This window comes from Electrona antarctica (assembly GCF_951216825.1).
Source record: "Electrona antarctica genome assembly, chromosome: 4".
In the NCBI taxonomy this organism is placed as follows: domain Eukaryota; kingdom Metazoa; phylum Chordata; class Actinopteri; order Myctophiformes; family Myctophidae; genus Electrona; species Electrona antarctica.
Window position 1 is genome coordinate 28,915,286 of NC_136809.1, and position 16,903 is coordinate 28,932,188.

The 16,903-nt window shown below is 42.9% G+C and overlaps 1 protein-coding gene across 2 annotated transcripts in view; it reads left to right on the forward strand.

Moving 5' to 3' along the window:
* tbck (TBC1 domain containing kinase) overlaps nt 1–16,903 on the forward strand; it is an 81,900-nt gene that overhangs the window by 53,073 nt on the left and 11,924 nt on the right. For both annotated transcript variants that reach the window (XM_079499993.1, XM_079499994.1), the window contains exon 24: nt 12,157–12,320. In XM_079499993.1, the coding sequence (XP_079356119.1) occupies nt 12,157–12,320 (164 nt within the window). The remainder of the gene's footprint in view (nt 1–12,156; nt 12,321–16,903) is intronic.

A 16,903-nucleotide genomic window follows, 5' to 3' on the forward strand; every position in this document is an offset into this window, starting at 1 on the left:
GGAGGTCAATGGGCAGCTTGACTGTATGTCACTTAAAGGGCCGTAGTTCACATTCTGTATGTCTCTGTGCTTTGGTAGTCACATTGTGTGAAAGAGGACAAGGGTGGCTACAATATCACCAAAGAATATGCGTGTAAAGTGAATATTTTGGCCGGGACGACAATTTGTTTGGTAAATTTTCAAGGAAAGAATTTCAGTTTCCACCCTCTAGTCTACAAGGCCCCGCACTCTAAGGGGGCACTAATTAGATAAAATCCCATACATGCCTATGGGAGGAAAATATTACAAATAAAGTTAAATATTTTAAAAAGTATAAACTTTTTCAAAATAACTTTTTCACCAATGAAAATTCATGGGGTTTCAAAGTGAAAGTATGACGGAGTAATAAGAGCACAAAAAAGTGAACTGTGAAAAATGGGACCTTCCATTGACTCTCATTATAAAGAATGTAAAATAAAGTTAAAAAATTGTAAAAAGAAAGCATAAATAGCTGCAAAGAGCTGAACATGTTGAACTTTGAACAACATTTCTAGCATAAAGTATGTAGAAGTAGTAGGAAGACGAAAAAAGTGGTGGAATAAAGAAGAAGAATAATAGTAAGAATAAATATAAATTGGCAATAACTAGTGTGTGCTCGCTGAGGCGAGTTATTGAGCTTAGCCCAGATACCCTGGGTAAATATAGTAATCATTTAATTTAATTTCATTTAATTTCATTTCACTGATCCTAGGTCGAACACAATCGATTGATTGATAATCTGACCACACTATCACCATGAGTCAGAGTGATTGGCTGGGCCACTTTTAAATCAGGTTAATAATAATGACTATAATAGTCAGCTATTGGAAGGCACAGCAACCTCCTGTTTCTAGCCTCTTGCTGCTAACATGTTGGACTTGCAAATACAGTAGCTCCAAAAAAGACAATCTGTGAACGCGCCATGGTGACCATCCACCATCGTCACTGCCCGGCAAAGCAGTTTCAGGGCACCATGTAAACAAACTGAAACTCTACTGGGCTCCATGTGCAAAAATGTATTTACAATCTGACCCGACTGTCTCCAAAATTAGATCATGCTGCCAGTGGCACACTTAACCCATTTAGGCAGTGGCAGGATTACTTTATCTCTGAAGCCGGGAATGTGTGCACGTCTCCTTGTAGTTTTGTATTCTTTTTCGGTACTTTTAAATTCTGTGAAGTTTCTCAAAATTCTGTGAAGTTTCTCAGAAAGACCTCAGGTTTTAGGGTGTCTTTCATAAAACTGCCGTAGGTTTTAGAAGTTTTAGTTAAAAAAAAAAAACAACTTAGAAGGCCTTTTCAAAATCGCCCTCGAGTCTAAAAGGGTTAAAGTATACCTACAGTACAGTGTACACTACAGTATGCATTCAATCCACATAACAGTGGTTTGTGCTGTAGAAGAGAACTTAGTTTTGTTATCTACAGTATGTCATGTATGTAATTTACAATTTACTCATCTGATTTGCCATATGAAAATAATTACTTATTTGTTCATTTAGAACATTTTTCCACAAGTGATACAGGTTACTGAGAGGACATTGTGAAGCATCAGTTCATTCTTTTATTTCTGGCGGCACCTGTAAATATGATTCCATTTTAGCTTCAGGCTATATTCTAATGTCAAGCATTTGATTTGTCAATATGCCATTTCAGCAATAACTGAACACAATGCAAGAAAACCATGACCTTCCCCCGCTGTCATTTTGTGCGTAGGCTTTCTGAGTCATCAAGCTTTAATGCACCGCAAGTTGCTTATTCAATACTCAGTCGAGTTGCTTATTCAATACTCAGCAAGTTGCTTACTCAATACTCAGCAAGTTGCTTATTCAATACTCAGCAAGTTGCTTACTCAATACTCAGTCGAGTTGCTTATTCAATACTCAGCAAGTTGCTTACTCAATACTCAGTCGAGTTGCTTATTCAATACTCATTTCATTTCATCGGCTGAGATCCAGAGACACCAAAGATATGTAAAATGTTTATGTCTGGTCCCTAAGACTTTAGTGGGTTCTCTTTTCTGTCAGCGAAAAATACAAATTAATTCTCGTTAAGAGAGACTGCTTTGTCTGCCCTATTAGAGAAATTTATTTTCACTTCACAAGGATAGAACCCTGAATTATAGACTGGAGAATGTAAAGGGAAAACCTTTCTTTGTGTGTGCATCCGTCTGTGGGTACACTTGTCTTCTTGTACTAGTATGTCGTGTGCGTATAATGTTCATGAGTCTGGTGCATGTGTGCTGCGGGAGATAATATCAATGTCAGCGTTTTCTCAGATCATGGCCTCAATTATACTACGCGTTGTTCTGGCTCCATGCCTTGCAGAAGAAATCCCTTTACCACTGAAGAAATTCCCTAGAGAATAGTGCCCGCTTTTTAAAAGCGTCATATGCCGAACGTCTTGAATTGCATGCAGGGGCATAATGCAGAATATATTGTACTACTTTGAAAACTCAGCATGATTTTGATGAAGGAAAGCATATGCAATTGAAATAGGTCATTAGCATTCTCAGGCCTTATTCAGAGCCATTGACACATTTAACTGCATCCATATCCATGGTTAATATTACAGTACATGAACATTAATGTACTGTTCAATTTATAGAGCTCTCACAACCAAGCGTCTGACTCTGACTCGTATCACAGGACTGGATATACAGTAGGATAAAGCCGCAATCCATAACTTTAATGTCTTATGTGGGATTCGAACCTGCAGCTGTCACAAATACACCTGTGCTAACCACACCCACAGCTGTTTTTGTATGTATTGAGGAGAGGGGGTGATTTTAGAATGTCACTAAAGCGGTGTACTGTATTTCGATTGGTCCTTTTCACTCAAAAGCTCTCAGCTTTCAGGAAGAAACCAAAAATATTATAAGACATAATATGTCTTATAATATTTTTGGTTTCTTACTCTTTCTTACTCTTAGTCTTATAGGCCTACGGGTGTGATTAATATATGCAAATATTATTTGCATATATTAATCACACACGTAGGCCTATAAGACTAAGAGTAATGTTAACTCCATAGACACAGAAAACAGATAACGTACAAAACCATGGAAACCCATCTTTCATGAATCCTGGCCTGACTGTTTTGGACAATGGAAAACGTCTGCTAGAATTGTGCTGCTACCACAAGCTCTGCATCACCAACACGTTCTTTCAGACAAAGCCCCTGCACAGGATCTCCTTGAGACACCCCAGATCTAAACGTTGGCACCAGCTTGACCTCATCATCACGAGGCGAGAGGCACTTAACAGTGTTCATCTCACACGGACGTTTCACAGCGCTGACTGTGACACAGACCACTCGCTAGTCCTCAGCAAGGTCAAGCTACAGCCAAAGCAGATCACACCAAGCAGAAGGCCCGTCCACGCATTAATGCCAGCTGTTCTTCCAACCCGGACGTCACACATCGCTTCCTCACCTCCCTTGACCAATCGCTCTCTACGTCAAACCAGCAGAGTGCTGTTGACAAGTGGAACTGCCTATGAGACACCATCTACGACCAAGCCATTGCGTACTGCTTTCCTCAAGCACAAGGAAAACCCCTCACAAAGGAACCTTGACACCTTGAGGGAAGCTAAGAGCAAAGCCCAGCGATTGGCTCGATGCTGCGCCAACAACTACTGGCTTGAGCTCTCCTCAAATATACAGGTTGCCTCAGATACAGGCGATATCAGGGGCATGTATGAGGGGATAAAACAAGCTACCGGCCCATTCATCAAGAAAACGGCGCCACTCAAATCTAAGTCTGGTGAAGTCATCACAGACTGCGATAAGCAGATGGAAGGATGGGCTGAACATTACATGGAGCTATACACTACAGAGAACACCGTGTCAGAGGAGGCTCTGAATGGAGTTGCAAACCTGCCCATCATGGAGGAGCTTGACAAGGAACCCACACAGGAGGAGCTCAGCAAAGCCATCGACAGCCTCGCTTGCGGCACGGCCCCAGGTGCTGATGGGATAACACCTGACGTCATCAAACTTGGGAAACCCTCGTTGCTTCCCCACCTTCACGACCTCCTCTGCCTCTGTTGGAAGGATGGAGCTGTCCCCCAAGACCTGCGTGACTCGTCGTCACACTGTATAAAAACAAGGGAGACCGCAGTGACTGCAATAATTACCGCGGCATCTCCCTGCTTAACATCGTGGGGAAGATTTTTGCCCACGACAACCATCTATCTAGCTTAACAGCTTCCACCTGCGTTGTCTGCGCCGCATCCTGGGAATTTCTTGGCAGGATCCCAACACAGAAGTCCTGGAACGTGCTCAGAGTCACTCCACCAGCATGTTCACCATGCTGAGCCAGCGCCACCTCAGGTGGCTTGGCCATGTCCACAGGATGGACCCCAGCCGGCTCCCCAGGGCTGTCCTGTATGGAGAACTGTCAACAGGCTCCAGACCTCTTGGTCGCCCACGCTTGCGCTTCAAGGACGTTTGCAAACGTGATATGAAGCAGGCAGGCATTGACCACAACAACTGGGAGGAAGCTGCAAAAGACTGTGGCGTTTGGAGGCAGACTGTCGCTGCAGGAACTCGCCGTGCCGAGAAGAGGCACATCTCCTTGCTGCAGGCGAAGAGACAGAAGAGGAAACTCAGTCCCCTCTCGTTTTGTCTGCGCCAACTGCACTAAAGACTGCCATTCCGGAGCGGGGCTGTCCAGCCACAGCCGCCGCTGCAAGAAAACCTGACCACTCGGGTGCAATCCATCGTCATCACTGACGGACGGATGCCTATGATTGTGCAAACTGACCCAAAACGTAGTGCAATTCAGTTCACTCTCTCACACAGTCAGCTCATGTTTATCAACTTATTGCTATAGAGTTGACTATGGAAAGTAAGTGAGGTTGCTTTTTAGCATGTGTGCCATACACATTGGCGAAAGTGACACAAAACAAAACATGCACATTCTCCGCACATCCACATAGTCCACAAGTATGTATCCACATATACTGTACATAAACAATGATGGCCATCTATATCATATAGCACTAACTCAAGTACTCTTGTTTTCTCTGCCGTGCACACGCGCGCACACGCACGCGCGCACACACATAGTGAGAAGCTGGATAACTGGAGGGGATTTGGTTACGCTTATCACGGGCTCCATTAGCACTGTTATGCCTGATTTATACTTAGTTGCACGCCTGTGTCACAAACCGAAAATAGAAGATCTACAAGCTCACAAAGCGTTGCACTGCAACATGTTGTGACCTACACGCAAATGTCAAGCCAGTGAAATGTGTGAGTGTCATAAAGCCAGTGGAGGCTGGCAATGCCTGGCATCATAACATTCAAGTCCACACACACAGCTACCATCAACCCCCAAGCATGGAGAGTTTGGCTGCTTATTTCCGCTGTGACTTTGTGTGTGCATAGAGTATGTGTGTGACTATGTATATTTCTGTCCTCATGTGCACCAAAACTACACTAAGGAAAATCTTGCATTACATTCTTCCACCCCTTATCGCATCTAACAGAGGCAATTTTAGGGTTAGAACAAGGAGTGATGATTTGCGCTAGGGTTAAGATTAGGCTACGAGATAATAGCCTCCGCTAAGTGAGTGCGTGCGTGCGTGCGTGCGTGCGTGCGTGCGTGCGTGCGTGCGTGCGTGCGGCGGTGTTGATGTATTTCATACCATCTGGATAGCTGCCTGAGGAACAACTCTAATGTGTTGCATGTCTGTGAGCCATTCCTGTGCTTTTAAGGTGCTGTTGAACTCTGCATTTTTGAATGCCCCCCAATGTTTTTTCTCTATTTGAGGAACCTTCTGTTTCCCTATTTCTTAGTATTTTACATTTTCACATCCTCTGGACCTCCATTCTTTTAATCATCCGTGTGCCAATTCATTGTATTTTGTTGTCTCCACCAGGCCGAATGCATGGGGAGAGAGTATGTTTTGCACTCAAATTTTGCACGCATACTCCCTGGATGCCAACGATGAACCTCTACCCCAAATTTTCCAGAACGGCCTGTTATAGCGCCACCAGGAGGCCGACTTTTGAAAAACATTGAACATTACTACTCCAAAAATCCCCCTATAGTCGTGTTCAAGATGGAACTGTCCGATATTTCAGATCCCATCCTAATTGGCTAACATTGGCTTTCAAAGTTTGCAGGATTGGCCCGTTTTGAACAAAAAGCCTCAAATCATGAACGGAGCGTTTATGTGAAATCTTTCACAGACTTTCCTACTAGGCTGGGAATATATCTCACCCTTTTCACATTGGCCTGTTCTAGCGCCACCAACAGGTGGATTTTTGCAAAACACATTTTTGGAACAAAATGTCTCAAATCATCCAATTGCCATCCAAGGCGTAAGAAGAAATGGCACCCTTTTCACATTGGCCAATTATAGCGCCACCAGGAGGCCACAACCTGACCTGCCCTGGTGGAGCCCTGTGCCCCGAGGGGGACTTTTTCTAGTTTACTATGTAAAACACATTTATCTATTATACTATTCTTCATTTGTGTTGAAATCTCGGCCACAATCAGAATTTTGTAATTCTTACGGAGTGGCTCGACAGTACTCCAGCCATCTATTATAAGAGGGTCCGTGTCTCTGTGTCTGCAAACCGCTGAGCCGATCTTTTACCTACAAATGCATTACCACTTTCATTAAATGAGCCGGTATGTCTCACATAATATTGCCTTTTACACTTGGCTTTCCATGATAGCTCAGTATCTGGTAACATGAGCATTATTTGGTTTTAGTCTTCATTTCATTAGCTCCTTTGTGACTCTGTCGCTAGCCCAGTTAGATTATCGACTCAAGTCAACAGTTGACAGCAATGTCTTGATTGACGTGTCTTGACCCTGACCACATATCTATCATTCAATTATTTTGTAATAATGTGTACAGAAAAGATTAACTTCGATGTAGCAATCAGCTGAGGCCTTGTTTCTGTTGGATACATACCCAATCCTGAGAGGGCCAAATCTATTTTCTTTGTGAAATCCAGAAAATAATCCTTTAAAAGCATTCCTTCCCAGATTTTACCCATTCGATTCCTGTCCAATGGTGTCTGTTTATTTGAACAAGGTGAACATTTGGTGGGTCCCTCCAATCCCATGTAGCGGAATTTCAACCATCGTATACTGTATCTGAAACTGTATTTTGTCTAAACTTTAAGCTTTAATGACAGCTGTGTTGCTAAAAAAGACCACACGGTCAATGTCTACTTCTGATTTCTTTATGTAGTCCTTAATACCTTTTCATTATCTCTATTTGCGCGCACAGACAGACAGACAGACAGACAGACAGACAGACAGACAGACAGACAGACAGACAGACACTACACATTCTGACCCATCGGTTTGTCTCTCACTCTTCTGTTGTGTTCATGCCAATCCTCTGTTTTTCCTGCTCTGTCCCACTCTTAGATTGATTGGACTTGACTGTGAAAGGTCGCCACGCTTGTCTGAGAGTCCTGGGAGAGATACTGTATCTGTATTTCAGATTACATTCAAATGCCAAAATTGCTTTCATTATTCACACAGCGACAAGACATATGCTCCTTGTTTCATGTAGAGTCCCCCCACCCACGGGTGTGTCAGAGCATTTCTTTCTCAGCCTTAGCCAAGTTGGAACACAGTTAAAAAAAAACATAGAACTAGCTACAGTAGGGGACTTTAGTGTGTGTGTGTGTGTGTGTGTGTGTGTGTGTGTGTGTGTGTGTGTGTGTGTGTGTGTGTGTGTGTGTGTGTGTGCGTGTGCGTGTGCGTGCGTGCGTGTGTGCGTGCGGCGATCCACTGCCAAGGTTAGGGTATATATTGTAGTTTTGAAACTGTAATTACTTTTTATTTTGTTTTTGAAAAGACTTAGATTTAGTCTAGTTTTTATTAGTGTTGTCATTTTAGATTCTTTTTTTTTATTGTAATATGGAATATTTGTCAGGAGCGAGATTCCAAAAGGTCAGAAAAGGTATTGTGTAAATCCTGCGCAGCGAATAGAATTTATAGATCTATGGGTGGACATCCACAAATTGACTGCTGCACGGTCATGGATCTAGGTGGATGTCAGGGTCCTCTATATCTGAGGGGACCGTATGCTCTGAAATTATATACTTCCAGTACACTGGTCTATGAAAGGCAGACAGACGCCTGCTGGCACGCCTGGCAGTCCACTGGCGCTCTCTCTGATTTCTTGGGATAGTGATAGTTGTTTGCACGGTGGCACAGTCGGTAGTGCTGTCGCCTCACAGCTAGAAGGTCTTGGGTTCGATTCCCGCTGGCCCGCTGCGGATGCTGTGGGTGCGTGCGACATCAGTGCCCATACCTGAGGCGGGATTGGCGAAAGGGCCTTTCTGTGTGGAGTCCCCTAGGGTAGGTAACCTCACAAAAACCATGCAGTAATCCTGGTCTCTAAACTGCCTCCCCCTGGCCAGCCGGGGCGCCTGATGGAGGGGAAAGGAACTGGTCGGACTAACGTGTTCCTTCCATGTGCTACGTCCGGCCAGGGAAACTCTCCCCTGTCAGGTGAAAAGAAGAAGCTTGGACTCCTCATGCATAGAAGGAAGCATGAGGTCAGTCCGCTGCCCCCCCCAGGTTGGCAGAGGAAGTGTAGCGCCCAGGATTACATTAGATAATTGACACTGGGGCACCTTTTCCACGTGTTGGGATTGGGAACCGGTTCAGTTCAGAACCAGTTTTTAGTCCATGATCCAGATCTCCAAAATTGGAACGTTAATTATGACCTACCTATATTAAATTGTTTATAGGATCAATATAAGTAAATTAATATATGATAACCCTTCCACAGGAATAGCTTTTTCATATTCATCACACATTTTGTCATTTTCACCTACAGTAGGCCTACAGTATATGTAAAATGGAATGAATAGTTCTCACCATGAAACTTCCCCAGTTGATTACTTACACAAAGACAATTATTTATTGTATTACACATTTTCTGAAATTGTTAGGTTAGGTTTCATGAAGGAAAATATGCAAAAAATAGAAAATATGAAAAAGCTACTACTGTAGAAGTGTTATCATATATTAATTTACTTATCTTGACAATTTAATATAGGTATGGTTTTGCCCATTCAATTCATAATTAACGTTCCAATTTCGGAGGTCTGGCTCACTAAAAACTGGTTCTGAACTGAACCGGTTCCCAACCAGTGGAAAAGGGGTCTGGGTGAAAAAATGGGTTGCAAAATCATGGGATAAAAATGTTAGGATCACAAATGTCTCATTTTGGGTGGAAATGTTTAACCTATGATGTACGTCAACTACTGGCTAGGAGGATGAAAGAACTGGCTGTTATTGCAGATTGATCTTTCATTATGTTATGCATCAGTGATATAGAGCTCAGCTCTGACCTTTATTCACCCCCGCTGTGTTGTCTTTCTACAAAAATGTATAATGTCGTAGAGAATAGGGTGAGTGTGAAATAACTCGATAAAACAGCTTGATAACTTGAAATGTCAACATTAATTGCAAATGGCAGTATGTTTTCTAATGTTTTTTTTTTCTTCTTTTGTTTGTTTTCTTTTGCATTCTTTACTTTAACCCATTCTGGGCGGGAACCCCTTTTGGTGTTTCAAACATTATGTTATAATTTAGCTATTGAAAAATAGCAGATCTACAAGCTCATAGCGCGCCACCGAGTGGCGCGCTATGAGCTTGTAGGTCTGCTATTTTTGAAAAATCGTGAAAATATTTATTTCAGAAAACTGGGGTTTGGCTTGAGGTTAGGCTTAAATGGGTTAACTCTATATTTAGGGAATATGTGCTGAGCAGGCATGCTTTTTAGTAGTAACACTGCTTCGCACATTTTCACAAATTTTTCGCAAATCCTGTGACCTGCAGACGGCATGCAGCCACAGTCCTCTAAAGGCTGTGACACATTGAAAGCGTAATTGATGGGAGTGTCCCTGACATGAGTCAAGAATTCACATTGGAAGCACATACAGTACACGCACATACGTACGCACACACCCTGGGAGTTCATTGTTTTATTCACTCTCTTCTCCTTCACTCTGGTCTTTGCCAGGCAGCGTCAACATTCCAAAATAGAACCGAGCTCTGGGAGACAGGTTTTGACGCGTCCGATTGATGGCTGTTGCAAACGCTCTTGATAACACGCGCATGGCTGACGCCCACAGTCTGTCAGGGCTTAATGTTGGGAACAGAATAGCTCCACAGCAGTATCTGGTGTAAAGTGCCTGGCTCAAGGGTCTAAGCCCTACTACTTACAGGAGAATTCTTTATTAACCATTTTTCTTACCTAATAATGTGTTATTATATCCAATAACGAGTGGTTATTGGATTATAGAAGTGAAAAATTACCTAACTCCAAACAGAGCGCACTGCAGCTCCGACAATCAATTGCTAATTTCTTATTTAGATCGCTTGACAATTTTTGTTTTACTTTTACATCTGTCCTCCATGATGTGTGATATGCCTTCAGAGTTTTGTCACGAATGGTCTTCCGCCTACAGCAGGGAGACTCTGCCTCCCTGCTTAAAGCTACGCTCCTTTAGTCCTGCAGGTTGAAATGCCTTAGTAAAGGACACTTTGATTTCTTGGTTTCTGAGGGTGGGTAGAACATAACCTCGGAAGATAAAATAGGATAGAATGGCTACTGGGCTACCAACAGTGTGGACAGGGCATCGGCAGAGCCATTCCATGGAGGGGGCACCCAATAGTGACCACGTAAAACACCACTACCACATAGTGAAACCTTGATATTCTTCGCTCCTTGTGGGCAGGACGTTTCTAGTCGTAGCTCCGCAGTTAACATCTAATGGCACGTTAGACATAGGTTGTGGTTATTGTACTGATTGCGGCAGTAGAGGCTGAAAAACAGCCAAAAAGACATAAATACTGTGACTGGGTGGTCAAAAACAGTGACAGGATAAAAAGAGTCCGCACACCATTTTATGCTCCCAGATATATCTTTAAATGGTAACGCTTCGAGCCGGTGTGAGGAAGAGCTTCGGTTCGAAACGTTACCCATTTAAGATTAAAGATATATCTGGGAACAGAAAATGGTGTGCAGATGGTGTGGTGATTGCACCACTGGGAACACTGTCACTGTCTTACATTGCACTGATTGAAATGGACACTTATTTGAGTGGCATTGCACTGATTGAAATGGACACTTATTTGAGTGGTATTGCACTGATTGTAATGGACACTTAATTTGTTTTGGTGTGGGATACGGTGAGGACACTGTAACCTTGTGTTGCTGTTTTTCTGCATAGTGCAAGATAGTTATGTGTATACTATTGTATACTGTTGTTCTGTTATGACAGTCTTGTCTTTGTATTTCTGTATACGACAGTGTTTTCCTTACACTGTTCCTGTAACTCTTAGTCTTAACTGCTGTGCTGCACAGCATCAATAAAGGTATCGATCATCTATCGATGAATCGATTGATCGATCGATCAAGTACAACCAGATTCTCAGAATTGAAGAGGAGCTTGGAGACTAGGCTCGTTTTGCTGGGAAGAGTTTCAGAAAACCATTGATATACAGTTGTGAAATATAGTGAAGTATTGATCGATCGAACCATGGCAACAGCAAATAACATCTTGGATGTGTTTTTTTTTTTTTTTTTTTGACAGACACAATAACCTTCCTGTATTAATATCCACAAATACATTGTAGTGTGCTAATTGTACAGCGGTCTGTCGAGAAACTACAGCTACAGCTTCTCATACACATTTGGAAAAGAGAGGGAGATACAGTAGATATATAAATATAAATTAAGTGTTACCACTTAAGCCATATTTTCAAAGATGTCTAAATTCCATTTTCTAAAACATTTAATACCATTTGTAAATGCCAGGGTTAACTTATTAAACAACACTCTTAAATATTTACATCTTTAAGAGTAGCTATATAAAATCGCCAGCTATTTGGTGAACTTTGGAGATTGTTTAGATAACCAGTAGAACTTAGCTCATTCAGTTTATTTCATATATTGGGGAACATTGGGACTTAACCTGTGATCTTTGCTGGTAACTTTCACAAAGTGCTGAAATGCATCAATATTCAGCATTCTCATGACCACATCAACATCTCCACAGCCACTCTGTGGAACATTTTCTTGTTCTGATCAAATGCAACTCTTGAATGATATGATCTCATACAGTGTGATTCTCTGCCCTCTCTAGTCCCGCGAGCCCCTGGCGCTGAGTGACCTTAAAGCGGAGGGTTCTCCTCGGATCTCGGCTGAGGACTTCATTGACCTGTGTGAGCTGTCTCCAGGTGGACAGTTCAAGAGGACAAAATCAAGCAAGCCCAAAATTGTGGCTGTGGATATCCGCTGTGCTGAGGAGTATCCTTTCAGATTCACTGATCAACTGCTGTGGAAACTTTAGTTGTTTTAAGAATTTCATACAGTTATACACACACATACAGTAGGTAGGTAGGTACCGACTCTGAGTAAGATGTGCTGTTTGAATGGTGTCATGAATTCACACCATGGTAATTCAACTCTAGAGTATCCACTAAGCAAGTATCAGTTTAATCTTTAAATTGATTTATAGTATATTATTGCAGGTTTAAAAGCTCCTAAAATTGCTATTGCAATCAAACAAGTTGCAGAGCAATTCCCAAATGTCTTTTTATTTCTCTACAACGTATCCTTACATCATTGCTAGAAGTAAGACATGGCATGCAATATTCACTTAACAGGAATGGTGTTGGTGTTGTCCTGGACAGTCAACTCTCGTTCAAAGCACACATTCCAGCAGTTACTCAATCCTGTAGGTTTACACTCTATAACATCCGGCGAATTATAGCCTTCCTCACCCGGGAGTCAGCCCAGCTCCTTATCCAGACATCAGTCATGTCAAAACTTGACTATTGTAACTCCCTCCTTACTGGCCTACCGGCATGCGCACTTAAGCTTCCATTATTCCAAAATGCCACAGCTCGCTTGGTCTTCAACCAGCCAAAATTCTCACGTCTCCCCGTTCTCCGCTCCCTCCATTGGCTCCCGGTCGCTGCCCGCATGGAGTACAAAGTACTCTGATGCTGGCATTCAAAGCAACCAAAGGTATGGCGCCCCCATATCTTGCAAGTCTGATCGAACCCTCCTGTGCGCTCAGATCAGCCAACGCAGGGAAGCTGGAAGTACCTTCACTAAAACGCCAGGACAACGCTCCACACGTCCCAAACTCTTCTCCCTTCTGGTTCCAAAACTATGGAATGCACTTCCCATTGTAATCAGAACTGCACACTCACTCCCAATCTTCCGGCATAGTCTGAAAACCCACCTCTTCAGACTCCATCTTAGCCTGTAGCACTTGCCGTAGCACTTGCCCTAGTCCCGACAACCTTATGCAAAGGCTCAACTTATGTAAAAGTGAACTCAAACACATTATTGACACATTTGCAGCAGTTGTTTGAGCTATCCTTTGTCTTTGATTCAAGGCTGTTCAGAGTGTGTGTGTGTGTGTGTGTGTGTGTGTGTGTGTGTGTGTGTGTGTGTGTGTGTGTGTGTGTGTGTGTGTGTGTGTGTGTGTGTGTGTGTGTGTGTGTGTGTGTGTGTGTGTGTGTGTGTGTGTGTGTGTGTGTGTGTGTGTGTGTGTGTGTGTGTGTGCGCGCGTGAGTGAGATATTTTTGTCCTTGTGAAATGTATCATGCAAAATAATTTCACTTTGATTTTGACATGAACAAGTTATCACAAGGTTCAGAAGGAAATGGTGTACTGAATACAAAGACTTTACACTATGTACTGTATACTGTATGCATACAATCAGTTACGGTAAAAGGGATTCTCTCTTTATCCCTTGTAGCCTTGATCTAGAATGCCTAAATTTGTCTGAATCAGATCTCTGATCTTATGCCCATGAGCTTCTGAGCAGATGCTAATGTTTTGCTTGATTCTGAGAGTGAAACCGTAGGTACACAAAATCAAACACTGTAGTTCAGCTCCCATCAAAGACTAGCTTGAGCCAGACTCTGGGTGCGATGAAGCAATGATCTACTCTGGTCACGCACTGCCAAACACCCCAAACAATCTCTGCAGGGTTTCACTTAACCACCTCCCTCGTAAGGCCAAGCTGCCTTAGCACTCCCTTCAATCTGAGAGGACAGGGTGGTCCTAGGGATTAAGCTTTCTGATGCATTCCTCGCGGAACCTGAGGAGAATACATTGTGCTGTCTCTGCTGGCTCAGCCCTACACATCTCAGACCCATCCCATGCATTTGATTTGTAGCCTTGGCTGCACATGATACACAAACTATTTTCACGTTTTCCATGATGGCTGGCCATTGGACAGTACTTGCCCATTAAACAAAGAATGTGTTGGCCTGCCTTTACATACCTTAGTCATCAGTTGGCTACTTCAATCCAACCAGCTTGCCTATTTTCTTTGCGTGCGTGCGTGCGTGCGTGCGTGCGTGCGCATGCTCTCCTGTTTTCATCTGATCTAAATCCCTTCGATTAAAAATATAAGGCAACTGGTTGTCAGAACAAATAGCTTCGTAATCCGTCATGGATGGCTCTTCACAAATCAAAGACGGAAAGGTAATTTCGAAGTTGTAAATCAACAATATTTCTTCTTCTTTTATTGCTTGTCTTGAAGTATTCAACACAATGCTGACTTTCAAACTTTCACTGCCTAGAAAGTGAGCCTTGATAGCGTCCTCTTAGCATTGTCGGTGGAATGGTGATTGTTCAAGAAGAGGAGGGGATAGAAGGTTAAAGAGTCATTAATCAGTGAGGATTAGAATGTCAATTCCTCCAGCACAAATCCCTGCCACTATAGACTCCTGATAGAAAGACGCTCCTCCTCGGGCTAACCCCAAAAGAACAAAAGGAGGATTTGACCACGGGATTTGTCGAACTCCTAGTCCACCAGCACTGCGTTTCACAGGCTAAACCAATAATTTGGGTCTGTTCGGTCACAGAAAGGGGGTATTAAGATTTGTATGGATTTGAAAGAGCAAAATCCTGATTTAGTTGTCTTGGTATCTGACAGATAATGGACATTGTATTAGTCTAGCTTTAACAGCCGTCACTTACTTGTATAGTGCTAAGGTAACATGTGGTAACAGAATGGGATTTTAAAGGTAATTTAATTGATTATGTCTAGAAACTCAACCGGCCTTTGGCCGGTCTCGATTCTAGCGCCACGCGTCGTTGGCTCCCTTGTGACGTTGTCACCCTTTCAATGTTGCACTGCTAATTGTAGTGAGCAAGGAAGGTGTTGGTGTGAGTAATGAGTGTGTATCTTTTTTGATGCACATGGAGAAGAGGGTGTACAGTAAATGCAGACGGGTACGGGTAGTAGTTGTTGGAAATAAGATAGCATTTGTTGTGTAACAACATGGTGTATTGTCATGGTGTAATGTATGACAGTGTTACTGTACAGTACTGTACTGTTCATACTGTACCGTGCTTTACTGTACTACCCGTACTGTACATTACAGTACTACTGTACTGTACTGTACTGTACTGTACCGCACCGTACTGTACCGTACTGTACTGCAGGGGTTCTCAACGTTTTTGGCTGGGGACCCCCGGAAATGCTTTGGCCATGTCTCGCGACCCCTGTCCCGCCCACCCCAATTGCTCCCAGAAAGTACAGTATATCAGCTGAGAACCACTTGTCTTGAAATATGTACCAGTAACATCAACATCTTCACTCAGAAATGTCTCAATTATACTTTACACAATCGTTTCTTGGGCCTCATTCATACAAATATTGTTGGATTTATGCAAAATATTAAGATCATTTCGATAAACCAGTATCGGGTGGGTAGGCATGCGGTTAAGAGATGACTGGGATACTTAAACTGTCACTGTAGACAGTAGTGAGGTATCTCAGAGTGAAGAGTACTTGAACAGTACGGATATGGCAGGGTTATAGTGTGTCGGCACACAAACCTAAGAAAATGTTCCTTGGGGAAATAAAAGCCACATCTAAGCCACTCATCATTGTGAGCAAGGAAGTAATTACTGTCTCTGAAAATGTGTTCTCTTCAGAATGCACAGTTGTCTTCCAATAACAGCCATGGTTGAGTAAATTCTCTTTTATTGAAAACACATTGGGTACACCTGTAACTGTAACTGATAAAATGCCATGTCATAAGGGTGCCCAGGCCCTAGCTTTCTGCAGTTAAGAGGATGTGCACTTACTGTAATGTGATCATTCCCACGTCAAGTAAGGTTTTATGATTTATGTCCATGTGCTTGATCATCACTTTGTCTAAGTAGTTATTGAAGATTACATTCGATCTGAAGCCCATTTTATTAATGAAGCCCCTAGCTGGTCTGTTCACTTCTCTTCCTTTTTGTCTCCACCAGGCCGAAGGCATGGGGAGAGAGTATGTTTTGCACTCCGTCCGTGTGTGTGTGTGTCCGTCCGTCCGTGTGTGTGTGTGTGTCCGTCCGTCCTTCCTTCCGTCCGTCTGTTACCAGCTAATCTCCGGCACCGTTAACCCGGTCGATGCCAAACTTTGCACACACACTCCCTGGATGCCAACGATGAACCTCTGCCCCACATTTTCCAGAACGGCCTGTTATAGCGCCACCATGAGGCAGCTTTTCACATGTTTTACCTAAAACTGCACCGATCTGCGTGAAACGTTGCATGCACACTCCCCAGAGGCCGAGGACAAACCTTTGACCTGCATTTTCCGCATCTGCCTTTTATAGCGCCACCAGGAGGCCGACTTTTGTAAAACACATTTTTTGATATTACTCCTTCAGATTCTGTCCAAAAATCGTTACACAGTATCTCTATGGTCATGTGCTCAAGTCGGATCTGTCCGATATTTCATATTCCATCCTAATTGGCTATAATTGGCTTTCACAGTTTGCAAGATTGCCCCGTTTTGAACAAAAGCCTCAAATCATGAACGCAGCATGCAATTTACGTGAAATCTTTCACACATTTTCTTACTAGG